At 39.9% G+C, this 17,209-nt stretch overlaps 3 protein-coding genes and 1 non-coding gene across 7 annotated transcripts; 2 read left to right on the top strand and 2 right to left on the bottom strand.

Annotated features, from left to right (window-relative positions):
- Positions 1–199: 199 nt before the first annotated feature.
- On the top strand, positions 200–12,938 carry LOC117127390. 4 transcript variants are annotated; one of them, XM_033277574.1, is made up of 3 exons: positions 200–210; positions 3,161–7,385; positions 7,638–12,938. In XM_033277574.1, exons 2-3 carry the CDS (start codon positions 6,540–6,542, stop codon positions 9,327–9,329), a joined length of 2,538 nt encoding a protein of 845 aa, XP_033133465.1. In that variant the 5' UTR covers positions 200–210; positions 3,161–6,539; the 3' UTR covers positions 9,330–12,938. The 4 variants fall into 4 exon arrangements, with proteins under 4 accessions (XP_033133465.1, XP_033133466.1, XP_033133469.1 ...); XM_033277575.1 differs by having other exon boundaries at positions 3,140–7,385; XM_033277578.1 differs by lacking the exon at positions 200–210 and having other exon boundaries at positions 3,038–6,097; positions 6,540–7,385; positions 7,638–12,855.
- LOC103829940 (inactive leucine-rich repeat receptor-like serine/threonine-protein kinase At1g60630) lies at positions 245–2,760 on the top strand. The gene is made up of 2 exons (XM_009105626.3): positions 245–1,909; positions 1,977–2,760. Exons 1-2 carry the CDS (start codon positions 607–609, stop codon positions 2,606–2,608), a joined length of 1,935 nt encoding a protein of 644 aa, XP_009103874.1. The 5' UTR covers positions 245–606; the 3' UTR covers positions 2,609–2,760.
- On the bottom strand, positions 3,093–3,309 carry LOC117129195. Its single transcript, XR_004452822.1, has one exon. It is a non-coding gene; the product is annotated as a small nucleolar RNA U3 (small nucleolar RNA).
- A 123-nt stretch (positions 12,939–13,061) lies between the features above and the next one.
- On the bottom strand, positions 13,062–15,132 carry LOC103838911. Its single transcript, XM_033276027.1, has 3 exons — positions 14,587–15,132; positions 13,552–14,424; positions 13,062–13,427 (listed from the first exon to the last, which is right to left on the bottom strand). The coding sequence occupies exons 1-3, from the start codon at positions 15,130–15,132 to the stop codon at positions 13,062–13,064; spliced, it is 1,785 nt and encodes a 594-aa protein (XP_033131918.1).
- Positions 15,133–17,209: the final 2,077 nt, after the last annotated feature.

The following is a 17,209-nucleotide window of genomic DNA, read 5'->3' as shown; positions in this document are numbered from 1 at the left end:
TGAAAATGAGAAATAATAAAACGTGCTTATAATAATACAAGAGGTTAGGAAACATAACTCAATAATTGCATTAAGCAAGAAGCCAAAAACCAGATTACTTAAACTGAACACACAACACAAGTCTATGTTTTACTATAATATGACCATTGTAGTTTATTTGCTTCTCCTCTGCTTTTTACTCCAAACTTTGTGTCATTTTCTCTTTCCCTAGTCAGCAGTCAGCATTTGTCTCCCAACCTGCCTGAATCTGTAGAAAGTTTAAAGTTTAAAACACTGGAGACTCATAAAAAGACGAGAAACTTTACTATTTGTTTATTCCTTGGTCTCCACTATAAACCATTATTGAATGATGTACATTTGTAAGTGCATGTAGATATATATGCAAATACTGTATAATAAAAGTATTCACGGATGCATTGTAAGAAAAAGGCAGAGTGAAGAGAGAAGTGAGATTTGAATAACTTCTCCACCACTGCTAAAAACAGCTCAAAGAAGCATTGGCTTCACGTGACATCTTACCTGTTACTGTCCGTGACCAACAACTTGGATAATTCATGCCATTACTAATCTTGAGTTGCAAACTTTCTTCTTCGATTTGATTCGATCATGGTCCCTTCTTGTTGTTTCTATGCGTTCTTTTTACTGGTGATTACTTTCTACTTGGTTTCTCCCGTGAGATCAAGCGACGTTGAAGCTCTACTGAGTTTGAAATCATCCATTGATCCATCAAACTCAATTCCATGGCGAGGAACAGATCTTTGCAACTGGGAAGGTGTCAAAGAATGCATTAACGGAACAAGAGTCTCAAAGCTTGTTCTTGAGAATCTGAACCTCACTGGCTCACTAAACGAGAAGAGCTTGAACCAGTTAGACCAGCTTAGAGTCCTTAGTTTCAAAGGCAACTCTCTAAATGCCTCAGTCCCTAACCTCTCTGGTTTGGTCAACCTCAAGTCTCTTTTCCTCAACGACAACAACTTCTCCGGCGAGTTCCCTGAATCACTGACGTCTCTCCACCGACTCAAAACCATTGTCCTTGCCGGAAACAGGCTTTCCGGACAGATCCCTAGCTCGCTGCTCCATCTCTCACACCTTTACACGCTTCACCTCCAGGACAATCTCTTCTCCGGATCCATTCCTCCTCTCAACCAAACAACTATTAGATTCCTTAACGTCTCTAACAACCAGCTCTCTGGCCCTATCCCGCTGACGCAAGCCCTGAAGCAGTTCAATGAGTCTTCTTTTACAGGAAACATAGCTCTATGCGGAGATCAGATTCAAAACTCCTCATGCAGAAGAGTCTCTTCCAAGCCTTCAGCAATTCCAGCGATGTCTATAGCCAACAAAACAAAGACCAAAACAAAGCTCATTGTAATCATTGTCGGAAGCATCAGTGGGGGTATTGTGATACTTCTCCTGGCATTGCTTGTTCTGATACGAAGACAGAAGCTAACCAAATCCAAGAGAGAAGAGTGCATAAGCAAAGCAGTGGGAGAGTCAGACAGAGCAACAGAAGGTGACAGGAGAAACAACAAAAGGTTCTCATGGGAGAAAGATGAAGAAGGATCATCAGTGGGGACTCTGGTTTTCTTGGGGAGAGGTGAACCAGACACCACGGCGGTGAGATACAGCATGGATGATTTACTCAAAGCTTCAGCTGAGACGTTAGGAAGAGGAACGATAGGGAGCACTTACAAGGCCGTGATGGAGTCTGGTTTCATCGTGACTGTCAAGAGGCTTAAGGACGCGGCAGGGTTTACTCGAATGGAGGAGTTCAAGAGACACGTTGAGATCCTTGGGAGGCTCAAGCACCCTAACTTGGTGCCTCTCAGAGCCTACTTCCAAGCCAAAGAAGAATGCTTGCTCGTCTACGATTACTTCCCCAATGGAAGTCTCTTCTCTCTTATCCATGGTATGTTTTTGCACACACACTCCTATCAGTTTTGGTTTTGTGTATATAATCTATGTCTTGTCTATAGGAAGTAGAGTTTCTGGGAGTGGGAAGCCTCTTCACTGGACGTCATGTCTGAAAATAGCTGAGGATTTGGCAATGGGTCTTGTCTACATTCATCAGAATCCCACCTTAGTTCACGGGAACTTGAAGTCCTCCAATGTTCTGTTAGGTCCTGACTTTGAGTCATGCCTCACGGACTACGGTCTGAGAGATCTCCATGATCCTCAAGACACAAGCGCTTCCTCTCTCTTCTACAAAGCTCCTGAGTGCAGAGACTCACGCAAGGAAACGACACAACCCTCTGATGTCTACAGCTTTGGGGTCCTCCTTCTAGAGCTTCTAACAGGTAAAACTTCATCATTCCATCAACACGGGTCTGATATCTCCAGATGGGTGCGCGCGGTGAGAGAGGCAGAGACTGAATCCGGCGAGGAGATGAATTCTTCTGAGGAGAAACTTGAAGCTCTTTTGAGCATTGCCACGGCTTGCGTGGCTGTTCAGCCTGAAAAGCGGCCTGTGATGAGAGAGGTGTTGAAGATGGTGAAGGATGCAAGAGCCGAAGCAGTAGTGTTGTCATCTTACAGCAGTGATTATTCACCTGGGAGATGGTCAGATACGGTTCAGAGCTTTCCAAGGGAGGATCATATGAGCATATGAAGCAAAGTTTGTGCGCCTTCTCTCCATCGTTGAAATAGAACTAGGGGTTCATGCAATCTGCTTCAGTCTTTTTCATGCTTACCAAAAACAAAAGAAATGGAAGTATATGTATACATTCTATTGGATTTAAATTGCATGAATATTACACACTCTACAGTGTAGCTTTGTATTAGATATTTGCTCAGAAGTTCTAACATTAGATCCTCTTCCAACATAAACCTTCACACCTCTGGATCCAAAAACAAAACATAATACTAAAATGGAGCCTACTGCAGAACGTCCAAAAGGATCAATCTGCCAAGTGCCAACAGATTCTTGGAATCACATTATAATACAAGTACAATCACTGTTAACTTTCGTTCCCACAAAATACAACATTATAGTCAAACCACAGCTTTCATAAAACAAAACATTTTGAAGGTCAGAAACAGCTATAAGCTAGAAAATTGAGGTTCATAAGACATGGGGTTTTTTTAAAAAAGGGGACCTGTCAGACAACCGTGCGACCACTCCGGAGAGGTCAAGACCAAGCCGGATAGCGATCCTCTACAGCACGGAGAGTCCGAGGACTGTCGTAGCCGTTAATCACACTCAGATCGCACGGCCATGATTCATCAACCAGGTTTAGGGGCCTGTCTCCTTAGAAATCAAGGATACAGAGGTACGAGCCTATAGAACAGATCCTGTTCAAGTAAGGTCGTGACCACTACCTTCTTCTCTTCGCTATATAAACAACACAGTTTCTTTCCGTGTGTTCCGATGTGGGAGGAATAAACAACTTCAGAGTTCAGACATACGAAGCTCAAAACATCCATACGTCATCGTTTAGTTTATCTCAATGAACTGAAACAAAAAGGTTTCTTTCTCTCAATCACAATCGCATTTGCTTACACTCTTTTGGATTTGGTTTGCTAAAATATATGTTTGATCGGAAAGCTAGAGTCTTTGATTTCAGCTACGGATTTCCTTTGAAACTGATTTGGCTTTTACTTGAAGAATACTTTTTCCAAAATGAAACCATAACCGGTACAAAACCCGGCTGGTTACTCATGGTCGGTCGGTGGTCAGTCGGTTCTTTTCATCCAACATTAAAAGTTTCAGAAAGAAACCAAAATGGAGAAAAAAATGATACCAATTTTATCGGTTCAATTCTACGTAAGTCTCGTAGAAAACCAATTTAACCTAAACAAATTTCCAAGTTGGTGAAGATATTATAAATTTATAATCAAGATTATTGAATTTCAATTTGAACCCAAACGAACCGATGCTAGAAGCCTGGAACGTTGGTATCTATTCTGCCATTATACGCAACAAGGGTGTTGAAACAATGATTCAACTTCTGATTTAAGTGGAGTGAAGGTGTTGAAAAACAAATATGAGGTAGTTTACTTTGTGTTGCATTTAAGCTATGTTCGTTTTCATATTTGGTGGAAAACTCGTTTTTACTATAGAAAACACAATTTTATGATTTTGATGCAAAAACGTGATTTTATTGTTTTGCAAAGAAAAGTCAATATTACAGTGTTGGCAGGAAATTTTTATTTTACGGTTAAGCATGAAAAACGTGGTATTTTTCGTGGAAAAACGTAGTTTTTTATGAAAGTTCGATTTTATAGTTTTGACGGAAAACTTTAATTTTACTGTTTAGTTTTACAATTTTGGCGAGAAAACATGATTTTATGATTTTGGTAGAAACCCATGATTTTCGGTGTCGACATAATATATAATTTTTGGTTTTAAATATATATAACTAATTAATATAAAATTAGTTATTTTATACTTATACTTGTACTGGCGTATATTTAATTTTTTCGGATTTTAAAATGTTAATTTTGCATTCAAACTATACATTTTTGCATCTAAAATATCTAAATTTTCCATATGCAGCATTTGGATACATATGCAATATGTCCAAACTAGCAATATATGAATATTTGCATCCAACATCAAATATGAACATAACTTTATTCAACTAGTTGAAAAAAGAAATGGAGATCACATGTGTATATTATATTTAGTTTTAAAATTATTAGATATTTTTAAAATAATTGTGCTTTTAAAACATTTTAAAACACCAGTTATAAATTAAACTACCATAAAATTGAATTACCCATATATTTTTTTATCCAAAATATTTAAAGTTTCATGGATCATTCGAAAGTACTGAATTACCTAAATATTTAAATTTATATGAATTACCCGATATTTACCAGAAAATATTATCTGAACCGAGCTTGGTGAGAAACAAGTAAAGAGACGAAACTTGTCGGTGGGTAAGTTTCGAATGCGTTTTATTAGATCAGAAAAATGTTTGTTGGTTACAAATGAGAAAACGCCGATGCTTAGAGAGGTGGTTGGGAAAATACAAAGCAAATAAACCCTAATCCTAGCCGTCAACTTTGTATGGTGATGTTCGGATTCCGTTCTTATTGTCCCTTCCACTTCTTATATAGATGGTCTGCATTTCTCTTTCCCTTAGATCGCCTTGTTCTAATGGGCTTTATCTTGTCGGGCCAAGTAACCAGGTCGTTAACTCGAGCCGCTGAGCTGGATGCTTTTAGTCGCTTTTTTGGTCGGCTAAAAGTAATCACAAACCAAGCTAATGCATTGTTCTCGAGATTCGTAAAGCCGAACTGATTCCTAGATTTGATGGACAGACCTGCTATCTAATAGGCTTTGTGGATGGACATAATTCATCTAATAGAAATATATAAAAATCTAATTTTAAAACTCAAAATGCCTTATATCTACAACTCTTTCTGATTGGAGGAAACATGAACCCTCAGAAGAAATATTTTGATATGATTAAAAAAAAAGATTGTGGAATCATTTTGAGCCGAGCGAGCCAAATAAACTCAAAGATCAACAAAACTTGATGCTTTAAGGTTTGGTAATAACTAATCAGTACCAGTCCACATAATCATGTTCCCATTTCAGTTCGACTTGTGGTTAAAACAGTATTTGACTGCACTACTGCAGTGACGTTAAAATATAGAGAAAATTACTAGAATGTTACACATTTTATGGTTTATTACTAGAATGTTGTACATCTTTGTTTTATTAATAGAATGTTTTCTCTTTCCTAGTAATTTACAATAAGGGGCTTTTGTTATGTTTTATTTTCTGAAACTAATTTTAAAGATCAAAGCCACATCAGTTATTAAAAATCCACATCACATCAGTTATTTTCTGAAACCAAACCGTCTCTATCACTATCACTATCATACATACGGTTTTGTCAAAAAAAGAAAAAGAAAAGAACACGAAGAACTGTGTTGTGTCGAAGAAGGAACCGCAAACCGAAATCCTCTCACCCTTCGAAACCCTCGTCGACATTGTTCTTTACTTCCTCGAACTCTCTCTAACTCTCTGTCGTTAAACTCTCTATAACTCTCTGTCGTTGAACTCTGTCTCGTCGGAGTTTTTAGAAACCGTCGTCTGTACGAAATCGCCTTCACCGCATTCTCATCAACGAGTTCATCTTTTCCGGTAAGATGTCGCGACGTTATATATTGTATTTTGGTTGAGTTTGTGGGTCAGTTATATATTGCGACTGAGATTGTTTGTGTTTTGGTTGAGGCTGTGATATGGGTGTGTCGAGGTTTTTGTTGCGACTGAGTTAGGGTTATGTTGACTGTGCTATGGGTTTGTCGAGGATTTTGTTGTGTCTGAGTTAGGGTTATGTTGCGGCTGAGATATGTGATTGTCTAGGCTTTTGTTGTGTCTGAATTAGGGCTTTTTGTTGTGGCTGAGTTATGGTTATGTTATAACTGAGTAATTATTATGTTATGGCTGAGTTATGGTTATGTTATAACTGAGTAATTATTATGTTATGGCTGAGTTATATATATGACCTAATATATTTTAATATTATGATATGGCTGTGTTATTTTTATGTTGTGGCTGATTTATTGTTGTGTTATATGATCAGATGGATGTTAGTCAAGTCGAACCACGTGATTACCCTCCAAGACTTTACCCTTCTAACCTAGAAGGTAAAGATATCAATCATAATTTCCGTGCAGGACATTTCCCCCACATTAAAGAAACAATAGGACTCGATGTGTGGGAAGAACTGGTGAACTCTCCCATTGGAGTAGTTGCTAGGCTACTTTCACGCGAAAGCATTTGGTCTGGTAGGACCGTACACTATCTGCTATGTAGACAGCTGCGAGTGCATAAAAACGAGATATGGTCTGTTGTGGTTGATGATGTTATCAGGTTTAGCTTGCTCGAGTTTGGTGAGATCACTGGGTTAAACACAGGTCCATTGCCAACAGAAAGTTTTGAACCTGATCAATACAAAGAATTTTGGGAGGAGTTGAAGGTGCCGCTTGGGATGGGACCCAAGTATGATGAGCTGAAGGCAGCATTAGAGTTCTGTCCTGGTTGGAGTTTTGAAAAGCGTAAGTGGTTGGGGATGTTATTTCTTCAAGCCATGGGACTGTACTGTTTGCATCACAATTCAAGGATACCCTTTCAAAGTGCAATAAGGGTATTCGACGATGAAGCCATGAGGTCGTATCCATGGGGTCGGACTGCATACGAAGTTCTTGTTGACTCTCTGAAAACACTGTGTCCAGATGGAAAGTCATACACAGTAAGCGGCATGAAGGACGTTTTATTGGTTTGGGCGTATGAGTCCATCGTCTGTTTCGGTGAGAAGTTTGGGAGAGTGGTCAACAATGAAGACGTTCCTCTTTTGCGATGGGGTGGAAGGCGTACACGTTCAAGTTTTGATACTGTCTTGTCTGACGAAATCAAAGATCATGGCGAGGTAATGTTTAACTGCTACTTATACGACTGAGTTAACAGCTACTTAATGGTTGAGTTTATTTTATATTGTTGCCGAATTAGTCTATTTGATGGCTGAGTTTATTTTATATTGTGACCGAATTAATTTATTTGATGGCTTGGTTTTGTGTTATTTGATGGCTGAGTTTATTTTATATTGTGACCGAATTAATTTATTTGATGGCTTGGTTTTGTGTTATTTGATGGCTGAGTTTATGATAAACTGGTGTTGCAGGTCCGTTTGAGGAGAATGGTTATGAAGGAGTCAATTGAAGAGATGTTTCCTGTATGGTCGGATGAACCTGACGACCCACAACTCGTTAGGTTGGTAGAAGACATACACGCAGGTAGATACGTGAAAGGTTTCTGGGAAGTACAGAGGGATGAGCAGGGGAAGGGGAATGAGAAGAAGAAGAAGAAGAAAACGAAGGGAGTTTCATCAGAAGCTGAGCCATCAACAAAGAAGCAGAAGAAAGAAGCTGCTGAAACGAGAAAGGGTTCTAGCAAGGAGGAAGCTGTATTGGACAAAGCGACTCTGACGAATCTTGTGAGTGCTCTGCAGAATATTTCAGCAAAATTTGACGCTTACGATTTTGACCGGAACCGGCCAGTGATGGACGAGAAGACCCTAGATAACGTGGTGAAAGCTGTAGTGCAGCAGAGTCTGAAAGTTTTGGGGGAAAGGAAAATTACCGACAACGATGCTAAACTCTCCTCCGCCGGCGTAGAAAAATCTTTATCGGTGACATCATCACCTCGTAGGAGGTCGCCACCGGAAAAGTCGGACAAAAGTCCAGTGGTAGAACCGCAGGCCCAGGAGGAGAAGTCTGTAAAAACTCCAGTGACAGAACCGCGGCAGCAGAAAAAGCCTGTCAAAAGTCCAGAGCCGCCGCAGCAGAAAGAGAAGGCTGTCAAAAGTCCGGTGCCGCCGCAGCGGAAGGAGAAGGCTGTCAAAAGTCCGGTGCCGGCGCAGCAGAAACAGCAGAAGTCAGTCAAAAGTCCAGCGTTAGCTGAGACCCCTGCAAAGAAGAATTCGGAGCTTGAGAAGGATACAGTGGTGAGAAGGATTTTGGGTGATGATTTTAATGAAATTGATTTCATCAGTGTTTCTCCTGCAAAGATTACTAAGGATGCTAAGGATGGTAAGGATGCCAACGTTCCAGCCTATGGACGCGGCTTACGGGGCAAGGCCAAGCGTATTGTTACTGTAAAGGATAAGGCTATCGAGGATAAGAAAAAAGCACAGCGGGCAGAGGCTGCGTTGAAGAGGAAGGAGAAGCAAGAGGCTAAGAAAAAAGAGAACGAGGAGAAGAAACAGAAGAGAAAAGCGGCTGAGTTACAAAAGAAACAAGAGGCTGGGTTACAGAAGAAAAAGAAGGAAGACGAGGCTGAGTTACCGAAAAAAAAGAAGGAAAAAGAGGCTGAGTTACCGAAGAAGAAGAAAGAAGAAGAGGCTGAGTTACAGGAGTCTGAGGAATGTGTTGTGACCAACGACGAAGTTCTTGCAGAAGATAACGCATTGGCGGCGGAGTCTGATGTCGAGCCAGCTGAATTGATTAGATCTTCCGTGATAAAGGAACTTCGGGAGAAATCAGTTAAGTTATCTCCACAAGGGTTTTCATTGACGAACCTTGATTCAGCACCAGATTTTCTGTACATTGGAGACAATGGACAGACGACTTGCATGAGGAAGAACATTACGCCTTCATCAGTAATATACGACCCTTGCGCACCTGTTGATCCGGCGCGACTGGAAAAACTGAAGCAACACATTAAGGCAATTCCACCCAAACCACCAGCACCTAAAGATAAACCAGAAGAACCCTCAGCTGATCATGAGAGTGACTTCTACAGCATACTCATGCATGAAAGACCGTGGCCTGACAAAGAATATGGATGGGTGTTTGATAATGTAAGTCTTTATTAAGGCTGACTTATATATTCTATAAAGGCTGACTTATATATTTAATTCATTATATTACGGCTGACTTATTATTTTTCTTTGTCTAGCATATCGCTGCGTATATGAACGTCCTCATACAAAGGTCCATGCGAGATCCCACTCCATTCTGGTCCAAGCGGATTGGTTTCATAGACCCTTGGTTGTTAAGTTCTTGGGCTTCCCTCGATTACAGACAGTTCAGGATGAAACCTGCTTCGTTCAAGTTCAAAGACTGTGGTTATGAAGCGTTGGTAAACGGGAGATTCCCCGAAGAATTTACAACAAACTTGAAGTGGTATGCAGATGTGGATCACGTGTACGGATGTCTTCAAACCGGCGGTAATCACTGGGTGGCGTTTCACGTGGATCTGATCAAGGAGAAGATAGATTGCTACGATCCAATCTATGGAGAGTCAACACCCGAAAGTGAGCAAAAAATGCTAAATGCTTTTAGACCTCTACTGGAGATGCTTCCCTGGATGTTGAATGAGCTTATTCCTGCCGATCTCCGAAAGCATTCTAGGAAGAGGTTCGCATTCAGACGGAGGAGCAAAAGATACATTCCACAAAACAACATGTCAGGTGATTGTGGGGTTTATTCGTTGAAGTTTGTGGAGTGTCTAGCGCTTGGTGTAACCTTTGATGGCATAAACGATAGTAATATTCAAGGGTTACGGGTGAAGATGGCAGCAGATATCCTCGAGGAAGGAGGAAATGTTGGAATGAACAATTTGTTTTCATAATGAAACTGTGTTTGTTTGTGAACCTGTGTTTGTTGTTATGTTAACTATTTGACTTTGGATAACTGTTGTAATAACTCAGTCGTATCGATTAGTAATACTCAGCCAGTACTCATTGATAACTCAGTCATACCTCAAACATACCCTAGAATCAAAATAATTAATAATTTTTCATTCGAATGTTATATATAAAGTCCAATTATCAAAATAATTAATAATAACTCAATGTGTGAGCATGATCTTTGTTGACTATACGAGTTTGGAATCGATTATAATCTTGAGGTATATGTTGTCTCTTACGAGTACCTAAAACTCTAGGCAGTGATATGAGGTGTGTGCATGATTCAAAACACGTAAACTGTTATTGTGTTATTTATTATGAATTTGTGATATTTATCATATCTTGTGGTTCGTACATCATAAATCATAACCCTAAACAATCTTATTCGGAACCCAAACCCTAAATAACTAAACCCTATACCCTAAACGGCAAACAACAAATCAGCCGTAAAGGTCTTAATAACTCAGCCTGTTAGTGTAAGTTAATATTTACATATGGCGCGAAAATTTTAGATATTTTATCTCGCGACCTTTAATGTTCTATACTTCCCCTATATATAGCCCCCTTCTCTTGCACCTTCTCGCCTTATCTCACTAGAAAACCTAAACAATATCTCTATATCGCCTTACAAAGTTATGATTGTTCCTGGTTATTCAGAAAGGTTAGAGAACAGAGTCAATGAGATACTAAACTCTGAAAATCGTGAAAACCTTCCCGTTCTATACCCTGGCCCGGGTGTCTTGCTTGACAGCGTAATCTGGTTTAAATTTCTAAGCGATCTCTCCCTGGCCATCCCGTCGATTTTAGCAGAAGGATGGGTTCATGATTGGCCGACATGGCGCGCCATTCCCGATCATTTTAAGGAACACTGGTTTTTTCAACTCGCTGTAAGGACAACATCTTTGAATTGTTTTTGATATTAGACATAATAACAGCACTTACATTTGGAAATTGGTTTTTTGTTGTAGCGCAAACGCACATGGGCACGAAGATATAATTTTCAAGTTTGGACAAATTTTAATCTGGTGGCCAGAACGGTGTTTCGTTGTCAGATGCGCCTCTTGAAGAGGAGGTGGGCACATGGGGGTGAGAAGCCTGCGTGGATGCTAACTAGAGTTTGGCGTGATCTTGTCCACATGTTTGAAGAATTTGGTCCTGATAATTTTGGTTTTAGAAATTGATTTGTTGTTTTTGTTTGTATTCAGCCGTCAAGTTTTTGTAAAGTTGTTTAACTCAGCCGTTAAGTTTCTATAAAGTTGTTTAACTCAGCCATTAAGTTTCTATTAAGTTGTTTAACTCAGCCGTTTAGTTTCTATAAAGTTGTTTAACTCAGCCGTTAAGGTTTTATAAAGTTGTTTAACTCAGCCGGAATTTTTTGTTCGACATACATAATGGCATAGCAAAAAACATAAAAAAGATAAGATTCTGATGCAGAGACATCTTCACCACTTACTTGTGTCCCTAAACAGGCTTATCGGTTCAAAATCACGAAAGAACAAGGAAATCTCTTTGATCCAGAAACAGCGCTCACACATGTTGTCGTCCTTAGTCACATCAATGTGCCATAGGCAGAGACATTGTCGGTCCACAACATTTGCACATTGGCAAAGGTAGAAGGACGGAACATAAGTAGAAGTGAACATGGCCTTAATTTGACGGAACTCGTCAGTATGCCACAAACCCCATCCCCATTTCGCATCTCGAACAAGTTTCCCGATCCTGTCAACAGTTGCTCTTGGAATTCTCCGAAAATACTGCGCATCACCGTAAAAGATTGCTTGAGTCATAGCGTGTGTATACACTGCACGCTCATATCCTGCATCTGCTGCACGCTTGAGGAGAGAAAGGCCATAATCTTGCTCATCGTATAAGTAGAAAAACTGTACACCCTTTACATAAATTGTGCTTGGATTGTTCTCAGCGTAGCAAGTTTTCAACAACTGAGATGGCATAATGAGACCCCAGGGAAAGGATAACACATCGAAATAATGGTATACCCTACGCATCTCTGCTAACGCCTTCATCGACCTGGACGATGCTCTGAGGCGGTAGAGATCTTGGAAGGAGTTACGGGCCACACGTTCAACCACCATTGCCTGAAGATCTTCAGACAATTCAAGCAGAGGGAAATATTCCATTTTCTCTGAGAGGACAGTTGTGTAAAAGATAGAGAGTTGAAGATGTGTAATTGTTTGAGAAGTACCTTATTTATCTGCAGTTAACGGTTGTAGTTTCGTATCGCGGCGTTTCTTATTTCTTATTTTGAGCGGGAATTTAATCCATAACTCAGCCGTGTATTACAATAACTCAGCCTTAGTTGACTTCGCGACGTTTCGTGTTTCTAGCGGGGAAGTTTTTTTCAACTGCGTTTGAATAAAAGAGCTGACATTAGAAATCACGACAATTATTAGGCGTGTGAGTAACATTATCTCAGCCAATGAAGATTAATTTCTCTTAATTTAATTCGCTACTTTCGTATTCCACTTTATAATCAATAATTACGTAGGGGCTATTACGTAACGTAGGGCAATTAAGTACGGACATTTCGTTTTTCGATGTCTGTGTCTCTCTTGAGTAATGGGAAGCGGGCAAATCAATGAAAATAAAAACCCAACCACAATACAAAATTTGAAAAACATTAACGCAGCCGTCATAGAACATTAAAACAAAAAAACCCAGCCGTATTACAACACAAAACCCAGCCGTATTACAATTAATAATCCAGCCGTTGTGCAAATCAATGAAAATAAAACCCAGCCGTATTACAACACAAAACCCAGCCGTATTACAAAACAACATGAAAAGCAATTGCTTATATCGGACAAGTTCTCGCATTATGTCCACTTTGACTGCAACGAGAACATATGTGCTCTTTCCTAGGACGTTTGTTTGCAAGTGCAACTTCTAAAGCAGATTTCATCCTATTTTTTTAGGTCTTCCCGGTTGTTGACGAATAAACGGTGGAAAGCACTGTACGTTAGCCACGTTATCTGGAACAGGTAGCGCTGAGTCAACCGGTATGACCGATTCAACGTATGCGCTAGCTAAATAAGTGCTTTTATAGTAAGGACTGCACAGTGATATACGAGAAACATTTCTTTCCTCTGCAGCTGCGATTGCGTGTACACATGGTATTTTCTCGACATCGAAACGCCGACATGTGCACTTTCGCTCAACCAAATTAACAACATTCAAAGACTCGCCAGCAGCGCTATATTTAACTTCAGTGTGATGGTCATCAATCCTTTGAACCGTCCAATCCCGGGAGGCACTTACACATCCCTATTAACAAAACCCAATATTCGTGAAACGGCTTACTTATTATTTATAAAGCTGGCTTATGCAATATAACGACTGACTTATTAGATTTAAAGACTGACTTATTTTACTGTTACGACTGACTTACTTGTAATAGTTTCTCCACACCGCGCGTGAGTGTGGTTGACTGCGATCTGGCATCCACTCTTCGTTCAGCAAACCATCTGGTCATCATAACCCGTATCGATTCCAATATTCGAACAATGTTAAGACCTCTAGCATGCGATAATGCTCTGTTCATTGATTCCGCTATGTTCGTAGTCATCAAATTGTACCTCTCGCCCGGGAAATAAACACGTGTCCACAGTCTGACATCAGCTCTTTCGAGGTAGCCGTGGAGATCAGGATTAAGTGCTTCAATCTCCTCGAAAATCATATCAAAGTCAGACATTCTAAAACATCTCGCCGCTTTCTTCACCAGCCGAAATACATCTTTTCCTTTGTACCGTCCCAATATGTTTTTATACAAATGATAGGTGCATATTCCACGAGCAGCTAACGGATACACATTTGTAATTGCTTTCCCTATCGAGTTATGCCTATCTGATATTATCGCAAGACCCTCATGGTCAGGAATCAACACTTTTAGTTGCGTAAAAAACCAATTCCACGAATCATCATTTTCAGTGTCAACCACTGCGAAGGCTATTGGAAAAATCTGAAAGTTACCATCCTGAGCTAGTGCTGTGAGTAGCGTCCCTTTATATTTACCATTAAGAAACGTACCGTCGACGACAACAACTTTGCGCATGAAAGGAAACCCATTAACGCTCGCACCAAACGCAAGGAACACATACATGAATCTTCCAAGCTCATCGATTTGAAGACGCGTAACTGTATTCGGATTTGCCCTTCTTATCATGTATAAGTAAGAAGGCAAGAGTTCAAAACCACACTCAGGTGTGCCCTCATCGATTTCCCTTGCACATTTAAGCGTCCGGTGTGATTTCCAATATTCCATCTGCTCACATGAAAAAACAATTTACATAACTCAGCCACATCATATCATTAAGACGGTCACAACGTAAACATAACTCAACCATAGTTTTGTAACTCAGCCATTTCTAACATAAAATAACCGAGCCTATACTCTACCATAACTCAGCCGTTGTAACATAATTACCTTTACACCAAACTGCTTAGTGATAGCTATTCCGACACTCTCAGGGCGAACGGCCGGACCAACGTCGCCGAGAAAGTTCTTGTACAACTCTCCTAAAATATCCGGTGTTGCATTTCGAGATCGATTAGAACGCTCAGTTACAGAACATGCATGATCCGAGTCGTAAATACGAATATAAAACTGCGGGGACAATCCTTCGGTAGATGCACGAACTCTCCATGTACATCCATCAACCCAACACTTAACAACGTATGTTGTCAGGTTTGATATTTCTACATCAAAATCAAATTGATGCCTCACTGTAAAAAGTTTCAGTCGTCTCTTCAAATGCTTTTTAGTCAAGTATCGTTGTCCTACCGCAAGGTCTAACGACGACATCTCCAACTTCAAAACCTCCAGATTCCCTTTAGATTCGCTCATCAAGAAGTTCTGATATCTCTTCTTGGAAGGTAGCGTTGGTGAATCTTCGTCTTCTTCGATAGGAGACTCACCGTATGTGCTGAAGTTATCATCTTCAGATGACGCACCGTCCGAGTCATCGAACATATCAAATCGACTTTCAAATTCATCATCTTCTTCGTTTTCTTTGCCTATTTCATCTTCTCCGGCTACGTCGTGTATTTCAACGTTACTAAAGCAGTCATTCTCAATTTCATCTTGTTCATCCTCCAAACTGCAACCATCGTAACTCCCATTCTCTATAGACTCAACTTCTAAAGCTTCTTCTTCTAAAGCTTCTTCTTCTGAAGCGTCTTCTTCTGAAGCTTCTTCTTCTGAAGCTTCTTCTTCTGAAGCTTCTACGTGTGAGCTGTCATCCTTTTTCTCTGTAATCTTCACACAGAGACGTAGTTGTTCGCTTTTCTTTAAACTTAGAAAACATTGCAATTGTCGAGTGTTGGACACGTAAACTGGTGGAGTGTTGTGCGCCATTGTTTTCAATGTTTTATTCGAAAACATGTAGCTAAGCAGAATATGAACCTTCAAATCATTCAAACCGTAATCGTCGATGACAGACTTTGTGAAATCTTCAAGTTTAGTTTTCTCACCTAAATGAAGAACTCTACACCCTCTACTGTCGACGTTGAATACATATCGTTTTTTCATAATCCATTTACCGGAAACAATAATAACGGGATCCATTACCATATGAAAAAGATGAAGAGGATAGATAACTGAGATGATGAAGAAGAAAAGAAAGGCTGTGTAATCATTCAAAAATAAGATGAAGAAGACAACTGAAAGGTCTCGTAACTCAGTTGTAAATTGGGCGACCGTTAGTGATGACATGTCAAATCCGAGTTGATGACATGGCAGATGACATGGAACATCGATTAATCAGCCGACAAACAAATCAGTAACTCAGCCAAAATAAGTCAGCCATCATGTTTACACTTTGTCAGCCGATACATGGAAACATTCTAGTAATTAATCTTTTGACGGTAAGTCAGCCGCAATAAGGATGAACAACCATATGTCAGCCGTATCGTTACGTAAATCAGCCATCAAACGAGAACATTCTAGTAATTAATCTTTCGCTCATACGTCAGCCGCAAAGCAGCTGAGTTTACTGTTTATCTATGCTTTAACGGCTGACTAATACAAACCCAGTCGTAACAGCATCCCATAACTCAGCCGTGGCTTCAATAACCCAGCCCATCCATGTTCCTTTACTCAGCTGAAAAAAAGTTTCTCAGCCGTTTCTTAACCACGACTCAGCCAAATTTTCCAGAAATCAAACCGCCGATGTATAAGTCAGCCGTCATTTGTATCATTAAGTCAGCCGTGATCACATAACTCAGCCGGATTTCTGTAAATCAGTTGTATCGGCAAGCTGACTTATAGTTTTAAGTCAGCCACTTTCACTTAAGTCAGTCGTATGTATTAAGTCAGCCGTAACGTAAAGATAAATCGGCCGTAACTACGTATCTATCGCTTAACAGCTGACTTAATGAAAATACGGACGCGAATTCCTCCGTGGCGCCGGTTTTTTGCCTACGTGGCAGCGAAAAGTAATGGCATTCTCGTAAATACGTTTTTTCTCATAACGTAAAAAAGGTACGCTTGGTATCGAAAATATTCTAGTAATAAAAAAAAGATCTGTATCATTCTAGTCAATACACCTAAAATATGTAACATTCTAGTAAACTTCCCTAAACTATATGATCAAGAAGAGTGTACAAGGACCTGTACGAAACTCCCAAAGTATGTTTAACATATCACAATGACAAAAAAAACAACAAAAAGGTTACTTTAGCGAATCAAAAGAATTGACTCGGGTGAATTCTGTCTAGTCATATACTCATATGTCTTGCAACAATAACTTTAAAGCCATAGCTCAATGTGTTGTGAGAGTAGATAATCACCAAACGAACCTCAAAACTCAATACTCTGAAACTTAAGCGGTTTGATAAGTCTTTAAACTACAAAATTCACCGAAATTAAACAATCTACATCACTCTGATCCCATATAGTTTGAGCTTCGAAGGATACAGAGTGACGATAAGAACAAGCAAGTATTGTAAAATGATTATGATCTTCATTCTTCATTTTAGACTGTTCGATCCGATGGTAAATGGATTCTGGGTCGGTGAAGATAGGCAAAAACTGTTGAAGAAATAGAGGT

The sequence above is a fragment of the Brassica rapa genome, chromosome A01 (assembly GCF_000309985.2).
Source record: "Brassica rapa cultivar Chiifu-401-42 chromosome A01, CAAS_Brap_v3.01, whole genome shotgun sequence".
NCBI lineage: Eukaryota > Viridiplantae > Streptophyta > Magnoliopsida > Brassicales > Brassicaceae > Brassica > Brassica rapa.
This window is presented reverse-complemented; position numbering and strand designations above follow the sequence as displayed.